The following is a 15,028-nucleotide window of genomic DNA, read 5'->3' as shown; positions in this document are numbered from 1 at the left end:
AAAAATGGGGCACGGAAAGCTGCTGGATCCACAGGCATGAAAACAGGATTTTCTGTGTAGTCTGAGGGCTTCCTGGTCATTCTTTTTTCACCAGGCATTTTCAGACACTGTGTATACACTCAGGAGAAACAGGAACTCTACACTCTGAGTGTGTTGGGGACAAGAAATGGAGAATGCCTTCACCTTGCTTATGGCTAACAAGATCTGTAAATAATGCTGGGAAACCATAAAGGGTGCCCATTCCTGGGAAGCAGAGCCATCTGCTTGAAACTTTTGCAAAGTTTTGGGCTGGAAATGTTGCACCAACAGAGAGCAGCTGAGTCACTGAGCTCAAGTGGGATCCTTCTGCCATTCCTTCATTGCCTTCACTACCCTGGGGCAATACAGTCTTCATTTGCCTTCTTTATTTTCTTTCTTTATTTTTTTTTTCCTTCTATGGAACTAATGCTCCTGACAGTGAGAGCCTAAGAGCACTTACAAGAACCAGGATGCTGCTATGAAAGCTCCCCCTCTCCTCCACCTGTGGCCCTGCAATGCTTCCCAGACCTGATCTGCAGCATCCCCTGTTCACTCAATCCTAAATCATGAGCATCCTGCTTGCCTTACTGTGGTGCAATTATCGTGTTTGCAATATACCCACCGAACATTGCCCCTCACACTGTCCATCCCCCAGGCCAGGGTCAGCTGGGTGACATCCACCTGCAGTTTGATCCCCCTGTGTGTGAGACACGCTGCCCTGCTCCCCGAGAGCTGAGCAGACTCCCCACACACGCTGCCAGAAGACCTCGCTCGGTATCGTTGCTGACCTTGCAGTATCAGGGCAGAGATCTCCCTCTTCAACAGACCAAGAGCCCTGGCTGGATTTTCTTCCTACTCTGCAAATCCCTCCTCCAAAGGCTGTTGCAGATCCCCACCGCAATCCTGGCCAAACCCCTTAGACCTGCCTATCAGCAACCCCTTTGCACTTTCAGTCCCAGGCTGTCTCCGTGCTGGGAGCCCATGAAAACTGGGGCTTTGTGGTCCCTACATGTCCCACCCTGTCATTGTCCTGCATCTCTCCAACATGGGGTCTGTGGCTGAGAGGTAAGAGGGGTCTGTCAAGGCATCCTCAGGTTGGAAGGGTTTAGCACCCCAAGAACTGAGGTACTGGCTGGCCCTTCAACACCAGCCCCTCCACCTCACCTGCTGCTTGATGCTCTTGGGCTGCCCCCACTGAGCGGGGACAGCTTTCTGGAGGAGTTGCTCCCAGATTTTTCCATCACCTCCACATGGCTCTAACTTTTCCCCTTTCCTCCGTGTGTCCCCCCCATTCAGCCCAGCTCCCCAGATGAGCACATCACACTCATTGCCACAGCACCACCCCTGAGAGCTGACCCGCTCATCGACCTAATGGGTTTCCAAGGGGGTGGGGGAGAGGGGAGGAGAGAGAGTGGCTGATGCTTCTCAGCCACTCAGCTTGGCCCAGAGCTAACGAGGCATCTCAAAATTAAAAAGTGAACTGCAATCCCCAGCAGGCCTGTCCTCCTTTTGGCATTAGTCGGAGTTCTCCGTCTTTCTCAAAAAAAAAGAGGACTGGGGAGCCATGAGTTGCATTTGGAGCTGCTGAAGCACCACATCACGGGGACGGTGGGGGTGCTGGAATGAGGAGGGCAGCCTCGGGCTGCTGTGCCGTGGAAGCACCAGTTCTCTTAGAAAGGTTGTGAGGTGCAAGAGCTGCCTTGCCATGGCAAGGAGCACAAAGGGTACACGGGAACAGGTTCTTCTAGTGCCTCTACATGCAAAAGTCCACAGCTCCCTCCTGGTCTGTGAGCAGCAACTGTGGGTACGTGGCGAAGGCAACGGATGCGGAGGAGGTACCCTGCCTGCAGGGCTAAGGCGTGGGGACGGGGCAGGGGTGATCGCAACCAGGCTCTGATGCGGGAGGAGGATGGCAAGAGGGAAATAACACTGCTGTAGGAGGAAGACATGGGGAAAGGAAGCAGGGAAAGAGCAGTGAAGGGAGGAAGGGAGGGCATCCTGGTTTATCACTTTTGTGGGTTGCATTTCTCGCATGGCATTCTGTCTGGTAAGGACCATTCTCTGTCTGCACCTCCAGGGTGCCCAGCACCACCTGCTCTGACCTTCCTGTCCCCAGTGCCCTCATCCTTGAGCTGCAGAGGGCCAAGGGCTCTGACTTGTAGAGGTGCCCTCTGGAGCAGCTCAGCCTGGCTCACAGGCAACTGAGTGGTAGCTGCTTTGCTCCAGTCCTCTCCGCTCCTCCTGCAGGCAGCTGCCTGTCCAGCCAAACCCCTCTATCACTGCTGGGCCAGCCCTGAGGTAGCCCCATGCCACTCCTCCGCGGCACATGGCTCGAAGCAGGACTTGCCACCCTTCTGAGGTGCTGTCTTGGCCATTCAACAGCTCACCCTGACTGGTGTTCCAGGGGCAAGAGCACGAGAGGGTGAAGAGTGATGGTCTCACCCAGTGGAGATTGCTTACACCCATCTTGCCCAGCAGAAAGGCAGCCGAGGGGTGGCAGGATAGTCCAGGTGGAGCATGAGGGGGGCTGCAGGGCCATGTTCTGCAGAACAGCCCTGAGAGATAGCAGGTCTGCATACACACAGGTTCCAGGGCTTTGCCCAAAGTGTGTCTTTTCCAGCTGCATCCAAGTTATTGGGGGAAATTTCACCCTCTCTGCAGCGGGGCTGTGGATAAACTAGAAGCCACAAAGGGTTAGACACATCCTGGCATGATCCCAGGATTTCTCCTAGCAATGGGTTTAGTCCAAAATCTCAGAGAACTGGTGAGCTCTGGGGACAACAGTGGAGCAAGGAAACTTCCACCCCTTTCCCCTGGGCTTGTAATGCTAATGATCTCCAGCTTTCAGACTCACCTCCCAGCCCACCCTTCCCTCAACAGTAAATGCTGCAGGGGTAATTTTGTCCAGATATCTTATTCTCACAGAGAGGGGGCCAGACATGCTGGAGTTAGGGCATCCCTGCACACCAAGCACCAAAGACAGTCACTGGTGCTGCGAGACAGAACTTTGCACCCACAAGCAAAGGCAAGGACAAGAAAGGGTGAAGGGCAACAGTGGGATGAGTGCAGGAGAGAGGGTTACTGTCATCTTTCTATTTCTCTGCTTGAGTGAGGGGAAATGCAGTTTGTACTTTGGGAATGCAGAGTAAAATCAAATAAAATGCAACGGTTGCCCAAAACCATCCATTTTAAAGTCAGAAAGGACGCAGTGCCTGCCGAGTCCAGCCCGTGCACCGCACAGACCTGGCAGGGTCAGCAGCACTGCCTGCACCAAGCCCCGTGCTGCTTTGCCCAGGCTGAAGGAGAGGCTGGTTCGTGTCTTAGGGGGGTGGCTGGATGCCCTGGGAACCTGGCATCAGAGCACACAGGCTGTGAAATGGTCCTGGGCTGCTGGACCTGCAGCCCCACGGCCCCCCATTGCACCCCTCTGCTCTATGCCTCTGCGGAGACAAATCACCTACAGTTTTACTGTATCATGATCTTCTCAATGGCTTACAAGATGGTTTTCTTGCTGGTTTTATGTCACCTCTGCAGTTCTCCCCCTCATAAAATGTGACTGCACCAATTCCTGTGACTGGGGCTGGTCAGCTAATAGGGAGCTTTCATGTTTCCCAGACAGAGCTTTTAAAACAAATCCCATGTTCAAAGGAGAGAAGGGAAAAGGGGAGCTCCTGTTCCTTGCAGAGCACTGCAAGCCCCTCAGAAGTGGTTCCCCACTGTGCTGAAGTGACATCCCTGATGCTCCTGAGTGCTATGGAGGGATGAGCATCTCCCCCACCCCACGGCGCTCCCTGAGGTCAGGGTCCAGCCGCTCTTGGTGCTGCCACCAGAAAGCCCCTGCTCCACCCCGGAGTAGAGCATGGTGGCAAGGGTGGTGGGGATAGTGTGCATGGGCAGGGAAGGCAGTCTCTGCTGAAGGGAAAGGGGTGGTATGTGAATGGGGGCAGGTCTGGCTGAGGTGCAGGGCAACCAGAGGTTTCAGGGAGAGACAGGTTTGTTCATGGGGTCATGGGAAACTGGAATACACTGGAGTGACTTCAAAACCTGATTAAATCACTGGGGATACTCCCCCACCCGCAGCTTCAAGGAACTCTGGATCAGGCCCTTTAGGAGTAAATCCTCCATTATATCACCACGGAATTGGCCCTGGCATCTCTCCCCCTTGAGAGCACATGCATGAATCTGCTTCTCAGCAGTCATCTGGGGAAGGACATCTCGATGTGATTCCTGTCCTCCTGCAGGCTGAAGATCCCCCAATCCCACACATCTCCTCGTGAGGAGGAAATAGCATTGCCCAAAAAAGGCTGAAAACATCCAAGCTTGGCAGGCTGAAGCCTGTCCTCCAAATCCCCCTCCCTGTGCAGTCAGCTGTGGTTCTCCACCGCCAACAAATGGACTTCAACTGTATCCTGGAGCGCAGTGGTACCCAAGGTTTATTTCATATTTCATTTCCACCAGGACAACAGAGAGAAGGCTCTTCCCATTCTCCTTTTTACTCCTAGGACACAAGAGAGGAATTGCAGATCCCTGCATCTCCTGCTGAATAGCAGCCAGGCCACCAGCTCCCCAGGGAATATTTTATCCCATATTGTTGTTGAGGGGGCAGCCTGGCAGAACCACCAACAGCCCTGCCAACGATCACCCCAACCCTCTGCAGGGAAAAGAGCTAAAACATCTCGCACTGGGAACAGAAGCAGAGGATGGATGACCTGTTGTCTGCAGTGGAGGACAGTTTGGAGTAGAGGAAAAGTAGAGTATCTCTTTTCCAGCAAAATATCCCCGGAAACATCACACCATGGACAACCCAGCTGTCTGCAGAAATGGGTGATGGCAGGAGGAGAGGAGCCAGTGAGAGGAGGAGGGAAACCAGGAGTCAGGAAAGGAATGTGAGGGAGAAGGGCAGGAGGAGATGAGGGCTAGAAAACAGAGGAGGGTAGGAGACATCAGATGGGAGCATTTCACGAAGTCAGTGAGTGCTGCGAGCAGCCAAGCCGACAGCACGGACACACGCCGGCCCCTGTGCTCTGCTCCCCACGACCAGCCATCATCATACCTCCAAAGTCAGGCCTGAGGCGGACGTCATAGCCCTTCAGCAGTTTGTCCACAATCTCTTTCACCACAGAAATATTCCCAGTGGATGGGCTGAAAGACAAAAGAAGAGAGTCCTTGTCACCCACCATGTGCCACCGGCTGTAGTAGGGGGTCCTGGCCAGGCAGCCCCCCCGCAGCCCCCCTCACACCCCATGGCACTGAAGCACCTGTGTGTGCTACAGACACCCCAGACACAGGCAGAGCCTCCCCGTGTCGTTTCTTACTCATATTTTCTGTTCCTGGCACAGCTCTCAGCCCCTGACCTGTACAGAAGCCCCCCATGGCTGCCATGGGTCCTAAGCCATGCTGAGGGGTGGCACAGGAGTCTCACCAGGTATTTTGCCTCTTCTCTGTAGGTCACCCTGACTCCTGGGTACCCCAAATTCCATCCCCCTGCACTCCCACCTGGGGTGTGCCTGTGCCTCAGGGGTCCTGCCAGGCTGGTGCACCCCTCAACACAGGCACCACTCACCACACACACTCTCTCCCTGGCCACTGACCCACGCACTCGGGACACCTCACTGTGCCCTGCCCGTAGGTGGGTGCACACCGGCAGAAATTGTCCTTTCTGCTCCACTAAGGTGTGCACGGGGTGGCTGCAGCCTTTCTCTCACAGGGCTCGCTCCCCTTCGCCTGCCACGCTGGGTACTTGCTCCTGGTCTCACACCAGGCAGCACGGACTTATGCACTCAGGTCCCCACTACACAAGTACCCCCCACCCTGCACTCACACACACTGGTGCAACCTCTGCTTCTCAGTGCACCCAGGTATTTCTACATATTATTGAAGTAACGGGAAAAACAACTCTCCGTTTGTCCTATGGCCTCAACATCCATCTGATCTTTGGCATGTAAAAATTCATCCTCTGTCACTCAGCATCACCATGACTTCTTAACAATGCAAATCAAGAGACAGAGACAAGAGAGTCCATCTTTCCCTCTGTATGCCAGAGCAGTGTTCCTCTCCCTCCCAACACTCTGACTTGCACACAGGGGGGTAAAACCATCCTCCCTAACACGGATAGAGCTCCTCCAGCCATTTCAACAAGAAGGGAGCTCCCTCTAAAAACAGCCCAAGAGCCAAAGCAAAACTAAAGGTGGGAAACCAGAAAGCAGAGGATGCTGGAAATATTGTAACTATTCAGCGCTGTGGGGTATATAGGTTTTCTGCCTGAATACCCAGATTTTATGCCACCCTCGTCCCCTGCTTTGCATAAGAATAGAGACTCGACCAGTGACAACTGCTGAGCTTTGCAGTCACCCACCACAACAGCATGTCTCCCTGTCAACACCACCTCCCACATTCATCCAAGTCAAGCTGGAAAGCCGCACCACAGCATCACCTCTGCCAGCTAGCCCCGTGCCCCTCTGCACCCCGGGGTTTGCGCTGGCATGTCTGTGTGTCTGAAGACATGCCTGCTCTCCCGGCTGTACGGAGGATGTACGGACCCACTGCCTGTGCACACACACACGCAGACACATGAAAGCGCTGGTACAGCTGTGAAAATACGTCTCTGCGTGTGTGGCTACATCCAAACCTGTGTGGAGGTGACCGTGAGTGCAGATCTTTCTCCACCAGGTTATGACAAGACACTGGGCTGTGGGTACCTTTGATGCAGGAGCACAGAAACAGGCGTTCGTGGGTACCTGGGACTGGGTTCCCGGCTGCCCAGACTCTCCGTACAGGTGTAGGTGGAGACATGTGGGGCCACCGGGGGGTCTGGGCACGCGTTAAGTCTCTGGATGCACCGGCTGTGTATGTGCAGGCATTTATCAACCGAACAGGCATGTGCAAATGTGAGACAGCACACTTCCCAGGCCCAGCTTTGGTGCATGAACAAACCGTTCAGCACTTGTGCTCGGGTGGGGGGGGCAGAATGTCTGAGCTGTGTTCCTGAGCATGCACCTTAGAGGGGTACAGCTCTTGCTTTAATTTGTAAGTTGTAAGAAGGCCAGTGATGTGCGCACAGATGGGACATTTTCACAACACTGTGTCTAGGCTTGCAAGGTCTGCTTGCACCTGTGGATTTTTATGCAGGTATGTGAGGTTTTGCACCAGGCTTATGTATATATGCTCACCGTGGATCCATAGTGTGCACCAGCATTTGCTCATCTCTAGACAGGCATTCCGAGGTACATAATTTCCATATTCATAATCTAGATATGTATTTCTTAAGGGATTTAGACATTTCTGTTTAGCTTCACACAGGACATAACTCAGGAAACAGTGTTACCTCCTTAATACAGGCAAGGAAATCGAGGCAGAGACTGTAACCAATGTGTCAGGGGCCCTGCAGAAAGGGTCAAAGTGGGAAGAAGGATATAGGGGCTCTTTCCTCATCAGCTACAAGTTGGCCCAGCGAGGGCATAAACTGGCATCATGATTAAGGGCAAGGTCACTCGCCTCTCAGTTCTCCTTTTGATCTAAAAAGCCACATCCCTCCTGCTGAACAGGCAAGTTGTGCATTTGCCCAGCTGTGGGTGAGCAGCTGCACAGAAGTGCTATTTCTAGCAAATGTGGGTCTGCATCCGCTTAGGGAGCACGTACATCCAGCCTGTGAACTGAATTTTTGAATACTGTGTCCCTGACTCTGTGTGGGTGTGCGTGTGCTTTGCATATACACGTACACTGGCAGCCAAATATCTACATATATGCACAGGGTGCTGCTGGCTGGGCTGTGTGGGAGTAGCTGAAGGCATGTGCACATGGGAGAGTGTTTTCTTTCCAAGGTGTGCACAGCTATCCATGCAGACTAGAGGGGAATATCAGTCCTGGATATAAGCAGATAAAAACACACATGCAAGGGCATGTGTGAGCACAGGCTTTAGGTACAGGCATTGCTCTTTACACATTTGCTTGGCCGCTGCCTCTCAGCACAGCGGGGTGTGCGTCCCTACCCGGTGGAACCATGGATGCGTGGTGTGGGTAAGGTGGGCATGAATCTGCGCATGTGCCTGTTTATAACTATGGGAACATAAATCTTTGTATATACAGATCCGCAAGCCCGTGCAGGGACCTGCATGTGCGTGTCGGGGGCCCACTGCTCCGTGTGTATGGCTGAGCAAGGAAATGCCACTGCTCAGCACCCACCCCACCCCCCGCCCCAGCAGATTTCACGCACCCTGTCAGCGCAGAGGTGCGAACCCACCTGCATGTGTGAGAGGGGAGGGGGAGGAGGAGTGGGCAGCGCTACTCCCGTGTGTGAAGGCAGTGTCTAAATGCCTCCGTCAGAGCAAACAGGTGTGTTCTGTACGCCCGGTCCAGGCTGGATGGGCGCCTGCACCCCTGGGTCACTCGGAGGGCTCCAGGCATACCCTGGGAAGAGCTGCAGCTCGAGCATCCAGGGTGTTCGTGCCAGCATCTCCCTGGCTGGAGGCAGAGCGGGTGAAGCGGGCTGTGCCGGGGAGGGGTGTTGTGCCACACATGTGTGTGCACCCCGACGGGCTCGGATGAACACGCAGGGATGGATCAGCGCACCGCACACACCCCCCGCACACACTCCCCCCCCCCCGCAGAGGATGATGTTGCGTGCCATCAATCTGCGGGGAGGCACAGCCCCGGGCATCGCCTGCCGTGCACCGCAAAGCCAGGGCTTGGGAACAGGCAGAGCACGGTGGGAGTGTGGCTGCGTGTGTGCTGCGTGTGTGCGGGCAGCGGCACGGCCAGGGCAGCGCTGCGCGGGGGGCGGATGCGCGCAGCTCGGGGCCGGCACCCCGCCGGCTCCTGGGGACACCATGTTCCCCAGGAAAACGTTTCATTTTGCCATTTTCCCCCGGGGGGAGGGGGTGGGGGAGGCTGGGGAGGGTGAAGGGGGGGACACACGGGGGGACACACACACGACGCGCTGCAAGTGGGCTGCGAGGAGGGCTCAGTCTGCGGAGAGCCTGCTCCACATCTCATATATGAGCATCCCTCCTCCCTCTAAAATGACACGGACTGGGAAATAACAACAGCAGGCAGCAAATGAAGCAATTTGGGGAAAGAACCCCCTCCCCTTTCCACGTACGGATCGATGGAGAAAACCCCAAACAAAACAAACAAATCCTGTATCAGCCCCCCTGTCCCTGCAGCCTGGGATCGCAATCCTTACCTTTGCGCACAGCAGGCGAGACAAAGAGCTGCTAAAGCAGAGACAATTCCACTCAATCTGTCTGCCTGAAATGTCCACATTTCCACAAAGACGAAGGATGAAAAAAAATCTTTGTAGGGGAGGGGAAAGAAGGATGGATCTTCTGAAATCCCCCTCCAAAAAAAGGGGGGGAAGGAAAAAAGAAACCAACCCCCCCCCCCCCCCCCGTTAATGATTTCCTAGAGAAAAAGAATAGTGAAAAAAACTAAAAAATGTGGGGGAAAAATATCCCCCCCCCCCCTCCTTCAGTGCCAGTCAAAGAATTCGTTTCTTCTTCCTTTCAGCATCCTCTCAACAAGAGACATCCTCTGGCAATGGAGAAAATCCCAAGAGAAAGAAAAATAAAATGCCCCAAAATGGGCTCAACAAAATGTGAAATTGAATCTCACAGGTACGCAGAAGGAGAAGAAAAAATTAAAAAAAAAAAAAAGAAAAAAAAAGAAAAAAAAAGAAAAAAAGAACTGTGTTCCCTGAGCACTCCACTTGGATTATTTTTCCTCCTGTTCTTTTGCCATCCGGTTCTGCAGATGTTGCATGGCTCCTGCTACCCACCTTCAGAGAAGAGGAGGAGAAAGAGAGTGTGTGTGTGTGCGTGCGTGTGTGTGTGTGTGTGTGTGTGTGTGTGTGTGTGTGAGGGGGGAGGTGTGAGTTATCTAGCAATAGGATTTTATTCCGGATTTTACCTACTTGCTCCCCCTTCCCTCTTTATTTTCCGAGGGGGAAGGGGAAGCAACCCAACCCCAGTGTGCAGTTATTTTATTTTAGGGAAATCTCAGGCTCATCACTTGGAAGGTTTGGGGCTTTTTTCTGAAAGGGTTAAAAAAGGAAAAACAAATGCAACCCAGTAAATAAATAAATACATATATGCATGTGTAGAAAATAAATAAATCCCTGTCTGCGGAAAGAGCTGCTCTCCGAGGGAGGACTGGATGTCTCCCTAGTGCTGTTGCCGCAGCTCCTGTGGAGTTTTGCTGCTCATTGCAAAGTCACAAGAGGAGGGGAGGAGAGAGGGAGCTTGTGGATGGGGAGGGGGACTCTCCGGACAAATTGAGATCCTGACGTCATGGCTGACAACATTAACCCCTGCTGGCTTGCAGAGGGGATTTTTTTTTTTTTTCTTTTTTTCCCAGGAAGGTGGGAGCAGGGGAGAGGATGGGAAAGGTGATGGCATTTTGGCGAGTGGGGGGGATGCGCCTGGACAGGAGTGGCTCAGCTGCAAGCGCTGGTGGGTGCTGTGGTTGCCTGAAATAGTGTGATCAGCAAATGCTGAGCTTCATCCTCATCAGAAGGTGATTTACTGAGACTTTCTTCATGCCACAGGGCAGAGTGGCCTGGTGGCCTCCTCCTGGGGCACTGGGGAAGATCTGAAGCCTCTGGTGGGGCTGGAGATTTCCCCAGGCCAGGGAAGCCCAGCTCAGCAGGGATGCTCAGCTTTACCTGGAGGGTGCTGTGTTATGGGTACAATACAGTTTGTGGGAAAAGGGAGCCTCAACTTCCAGAAATGCTGCTGAGGATCAGCTCCTGGTGCTTGTGGCATTGCCTGCTGAAACAGTAACAGCCATTGAAAGCTTCACAGTCACAATCTCCTGTGCATCAGCTTCTGATCTTTATCTTTAAAAAGTGATATAATTAAGGACCTCTACATCCCTACATCAGGCATGCAGTAATGTCTTTCCATGGAGGATTTTTTCCTAAGAAGACGTCCAGCAGCATTTTGAATGCAGAGCAGAAACCATGGCTCGAGGAAGAAATGTCCAAGCTCTCACACCAGGACCGTCCCAGATGCTGTCCTGTCTGTGCCTGCCTGGCAGCTCAGAGCAGACCCTCTGAGCAGGTAAGTCTCCCCTCCCCTGGTGCTGGCTGACACCTGTGTGTGGATGGTCTCCAAAACCTTCTGGGCCAAGAGGTCAGAGCAGATGTGTCACTGCAGCTGGGCAAAACGAGGTCAAAATGCCTCTGGAGAGGCACAGGGGCTGCGGGGCAGCACCCGCATCCTGCCCTTCCCTACGGGGAGATCTGGCCCAGCCCTGCCTGAGCACATCCTTGTCTCTGGGGTTCATAATGCTCCCTTCCCTCATGCTTGGCATGGCGCTTTGTGGTTCCCTCATCAGAGGCACACCACAGGTCAGGTACTCTGCGCATCTCCTTCTCCCGGAAAGGGGGATGCAATGCCACCATTCTGAAGAGCTTCCCTGTTGCAGGCCAGATTGAGGTGTTGTGATGCAGAGACATTAGAAAAGCTGGGTTGTGTGATGCACTGTCCCAGTGTCACAGGTCAGGCCACCTCCTCTGCAGCTCCTGTCACAGCAAGGAGGTCCTGGGGGCACCCAGCATGCAAGGCTTGTGTGGAAAATGAGGGCTCCAGGAAGGTTTTGTATCTACAGTGAGGCTGTGCTAGACAGGAGGGGAAATGGCCTTCTCACCTGCTGCTGAGGCTGGTGGAAAATGATCTCTGCTTGGTTTAGCGCCTGGATCACCCCTGCTTTTCCAGACCTCCCTGAGTTAAGCTCAGAGCAAGTGATCTCCCGCTGTGTTTTCTCTCAGGCCAAAGCTGATAAGTGGCACTTGTCACATGCCATCCAATGTGTCTGCACAGAGTCAGGGGCTGGGATGCAGCATGCTACCAACCAGCTTTTACTGCAGACCACTCGCTGAGGCCTCCCAGGCTGCAGTTAGATGCAGGGACTCGACCATGACATCCAGCTATGGCTGGTGCTATTTAGCTGCATCGTAGCCAGAAGTAACTGCTGCCGGTCTGCCTAGGCTCTCAGTGCTGAGCCGACTGTTGTGCCCAGGGTGGATGCCCCCAGGACGTGCCCTAGCTTCGCCATGCCCTGGTGTCATGAGCAATACATGCTTTGTCAACTCCCCAGACAGCTTGTGGCTCCCCAGTTCCTGTGGCTGGGTTCACCTTCACTAAAGGGCTGTGGGGAGATGGGCCAAAGAAATAGGATTTCCCCATGTGCCTGTTGAAGACGAGGAACCAGCCCAGCAGAACTGGGCTGTGCTTGGTCAGGCTCAACCCCAACTTGAAAAGCAGCTGGTCCCACTGTTTTCACGGGGCAGTTTGTCTCCTGCATGGTCACTTGTGCCTCCCTCAGCATGCCTGGCTCTGCAGTGCAGGGCACAGCCAGCCTGGCACGGATATGCCAAGGTCCCCTGAGATCCCCCCACATGCACGTGTACCCCCAGGAGCCCTGGGCCTGGAATAAGCTGCCCCAGCGCCTCTCGGGTGCCGACCATTGTACAGGTACAGTATTTTCCTCTGCTGCTGCTGCCAGCACACAGGTCTCCTGGCAGCAGTGTGTTTCTGAAGCACTATTCTGAATTAAGCTGCTGGGTGCCAGGGAGGGGCTTTTGGGGAGACGAAAAGCATTTGCCTCTGCCAAGGCTCTGGGCACCAGAGGCCCCATTTAGCCCCTCCTGGGCACTTCCACTCGTCCCTTTTCTGTCCCCTTAGCGCTGCTCTCTCCCACCAGCTATGATTGCATGTTACTGGCATAAAGGTAAGTGGAAAGCAAATGTCAGAGGCATACATGAAGAGGAAAAATTATGCTCACAAATGGTGACATTTGTGCTTGCAAGTTCACCCAGTCGGGAGCAGAAACCGTGTCACATGAATTATCTGACCACTCAGCCACAACGGGAAACTTTGGAAAGCCGATTGCTTAGCAGCAAATGCATTCAAAGAAGCTGTTTTGTGCTTTTGAATAATCTACCTGAAGCCATGTTCATGAATAAAGGACTGCTTTGGAATTAGTCACCCAGCTCTGCTGAGTCTTATTAAGGCTGGTGCACATTGATACGTGGTGATGCTCACTAAGGTTTTTGTTTCTTGCCCTCCAGAAGATGGGCATCCTTGACCCCCTCCCAGAATCCCAAATGCTGGGTCTCCCTCCCCCGCTGGGTGCTGTCTGCTCTCCAGTGAGAGCCCAGCAATGGGTTTTTCGGAAGTTCATATTCTGAGTCCAAAAAGAGCTGTGAGAGACTGCTGGGGATGACATGCTGTGGCTGTAATCACCCTGAAGAGGCCATGGAGGATTGTGTTCGTAGCCATTTGCTGTCCTCCACTACTAAATCATTCATTTCCATTCCTCTCTTACTTGTTGCTTTGCCACAAGCTCCATACCCTGACCTCCCTTCTTATCCTGTAGCCATCGCTGACTCCAAGTCGCAGTTAGTGTGACAGTGTTGTGCCAAAAGCCTCTACAGATCATGGCTTATGGTCTAGAGCCACCAGAGACAGTGCAATTTCCTTTTTTCCGCTTTTTTCTTTTTCCTCTCTTTCTTTTTTTTTTTTTTTTTTTTTCTTCTTTTTCTCCACAGTGTCTAACAGCTGAGCACTTGCTGGGTCTTTATCTGTGTGCTACCTCCATCTTTAGGTTCATGGCACAGGAGAGAAGGATCAGTGCTGTCCTGAGGGGTTTGCACGAGTAAAGCGGTGAGGCAGTGAATCAGATTGTCTCTGCCTTTTGGCAAAAACAGGGAGAGAAAGGGAGGCTGAGCTTTGCCAGCACCAAGGCATGCTTGAGACCTCCTCTCCAAGCATGGAGATGCACTCAGCAAGTGGACTCTGGGTAGGTATTTCAGTAGAAAGCATCCAACATTAGGAAATACCATAATTAGAACTAGCACTAGGGAGCATCCAAAATACAGGTCCACCACTCAGCTGTGTCACCTCCTGCCCTGAGGAGGTGTCACATGTCCCTCTCACAGCAGGAGGGAACAAGGAGCTCTTTCCCTTGCCATCATGATTATCACATAAGTGCTACTTTTCCGAAGGGCTTGCCATCAAGGTGGAAAATCTTCCTGGTCCCTTCTCCCTGCTGTCAGGATGTTTGGCTCTTCTGTCAAGCCAACAACTCCCAGCAGAAGATGGTTGTTCTTCTAAAGCAGAAAAAGGACAAGAGAACAGAAAGCAAAACAAACCAGGCACTAAACCAGAAGTTTAATAATAGCCCTGCAGGAAGGGAGAAAATATTTAGCCTTAGAGCTGGCATTCCTGTGTGGAAGGTGGAAAATACCCTGAAAATAAGTGAAGTGTACCTCATGAGGTGGAAATAGAGAAGGGCAGAGGCAAGGGAAGCTTTCCCACCTGGTGTAGCACACAGCCTCTCTTTCCTGCTGCAGCTGCGTCCAAGGACTGAACTCACCAGGCAGAGAGCCTTTGCAATCCCAGCTCTAGGTTCCGGCAGGAAAGGTTTTCCCTCAAGCCGTCCTGCTCCATCAGCAATTACAGGGCCACCTAATCACCTTCAGGCATTGGCAAAAGAAGACCACAAGTCACATCCCCCAAGTATTGATGGGGCTGACAGCTACCAGTGACTGCTTGGACAGCTGGGACTGTCATTTCAGCAGCTCGGTGTCCTCTAAATCACAAATCACTCCTAATATATTAGCCTGGGAGCCCCTCTGCTTGGACACACTGTATGCTAGATGTTATATATTCCTGAGAAAATATCCCAAAGACATAGTGTATATATAGAGTTTCCCATCTTTGGTGAGCTAAAGATCCTTCATCACTTTGCAGCATAGTGCAGACTTCTCCAGAGCAAGCAGAAATGTTGACCATTCTTAAGAACTGTGAATGGGTGAACTGGTGAACAGAGCTTTGCATGCAGTCATATAGCTCCTCTGTACTCACTTCTCTTTACCTAGAGGATGGAAAGCATGGCAAAAAGGAAGAAAGGATTGTCTGTGGAGATGGGTTTATCCACCAGCTCCTATTCCAGCCTGTCTTTTAGCTTATGAGGCTGCAGACATACTCGACGTTGAGCTTTCCTTCACTTG

The 15,028-nt window shown here is 52.9% G+C and overlaps 1 protein-coding gene across 2 annotated transcripts in view; it reads right to left on the bottom strand.

The window, feature by feature from the left end:
• Positions 1-9,346, bottom strand: part of LOC141964517 (gamma-aminobutyric acid receptor subunit beta-4) — a 74,559-nt gene extending 65,213 nt beyond the window's left edge. For both annotated transcript variants that reach the window (XM_074915026.1, XM_074915027.1), the window contains exons 1-2: positions 9,200-9,346; positions 5,072-5,160 (exon numbers count right to left, since the gene is read on the bottom strand). In XM_074915026.1, coding sequence (XP_074771127.1) covers positions 5,072-5,160; positions 9,200-9,279 — 169 coding nt within the window. In that variant the 5' untranslated portion in view covers positions 9,280-9,346. The remainder of the gene's footprint in view (positions 1-5,071; positions 5,161-9,199) is intronic.
• Positions 9,347-15,028: the final 5,682 nt, after the last annotated feature.

Source organism: Athene noctua, chromosome 11, assembly GCF_965140245.1.
Source record: "Athene noctua chromosome 11, bAthNoc1.hap1.1, whole genome shotgun sequence".
NCBI classification, from domain to species: Eukaryota; Metazoa; Chordata; class Aves; order Strigiformes; family Strigidae; genus Athene; species Athene noctua.
Note: the sequence above shows the minus strand (reverse complement) of the source record. Positions and strands in the feature narration are given on the sequence as shown.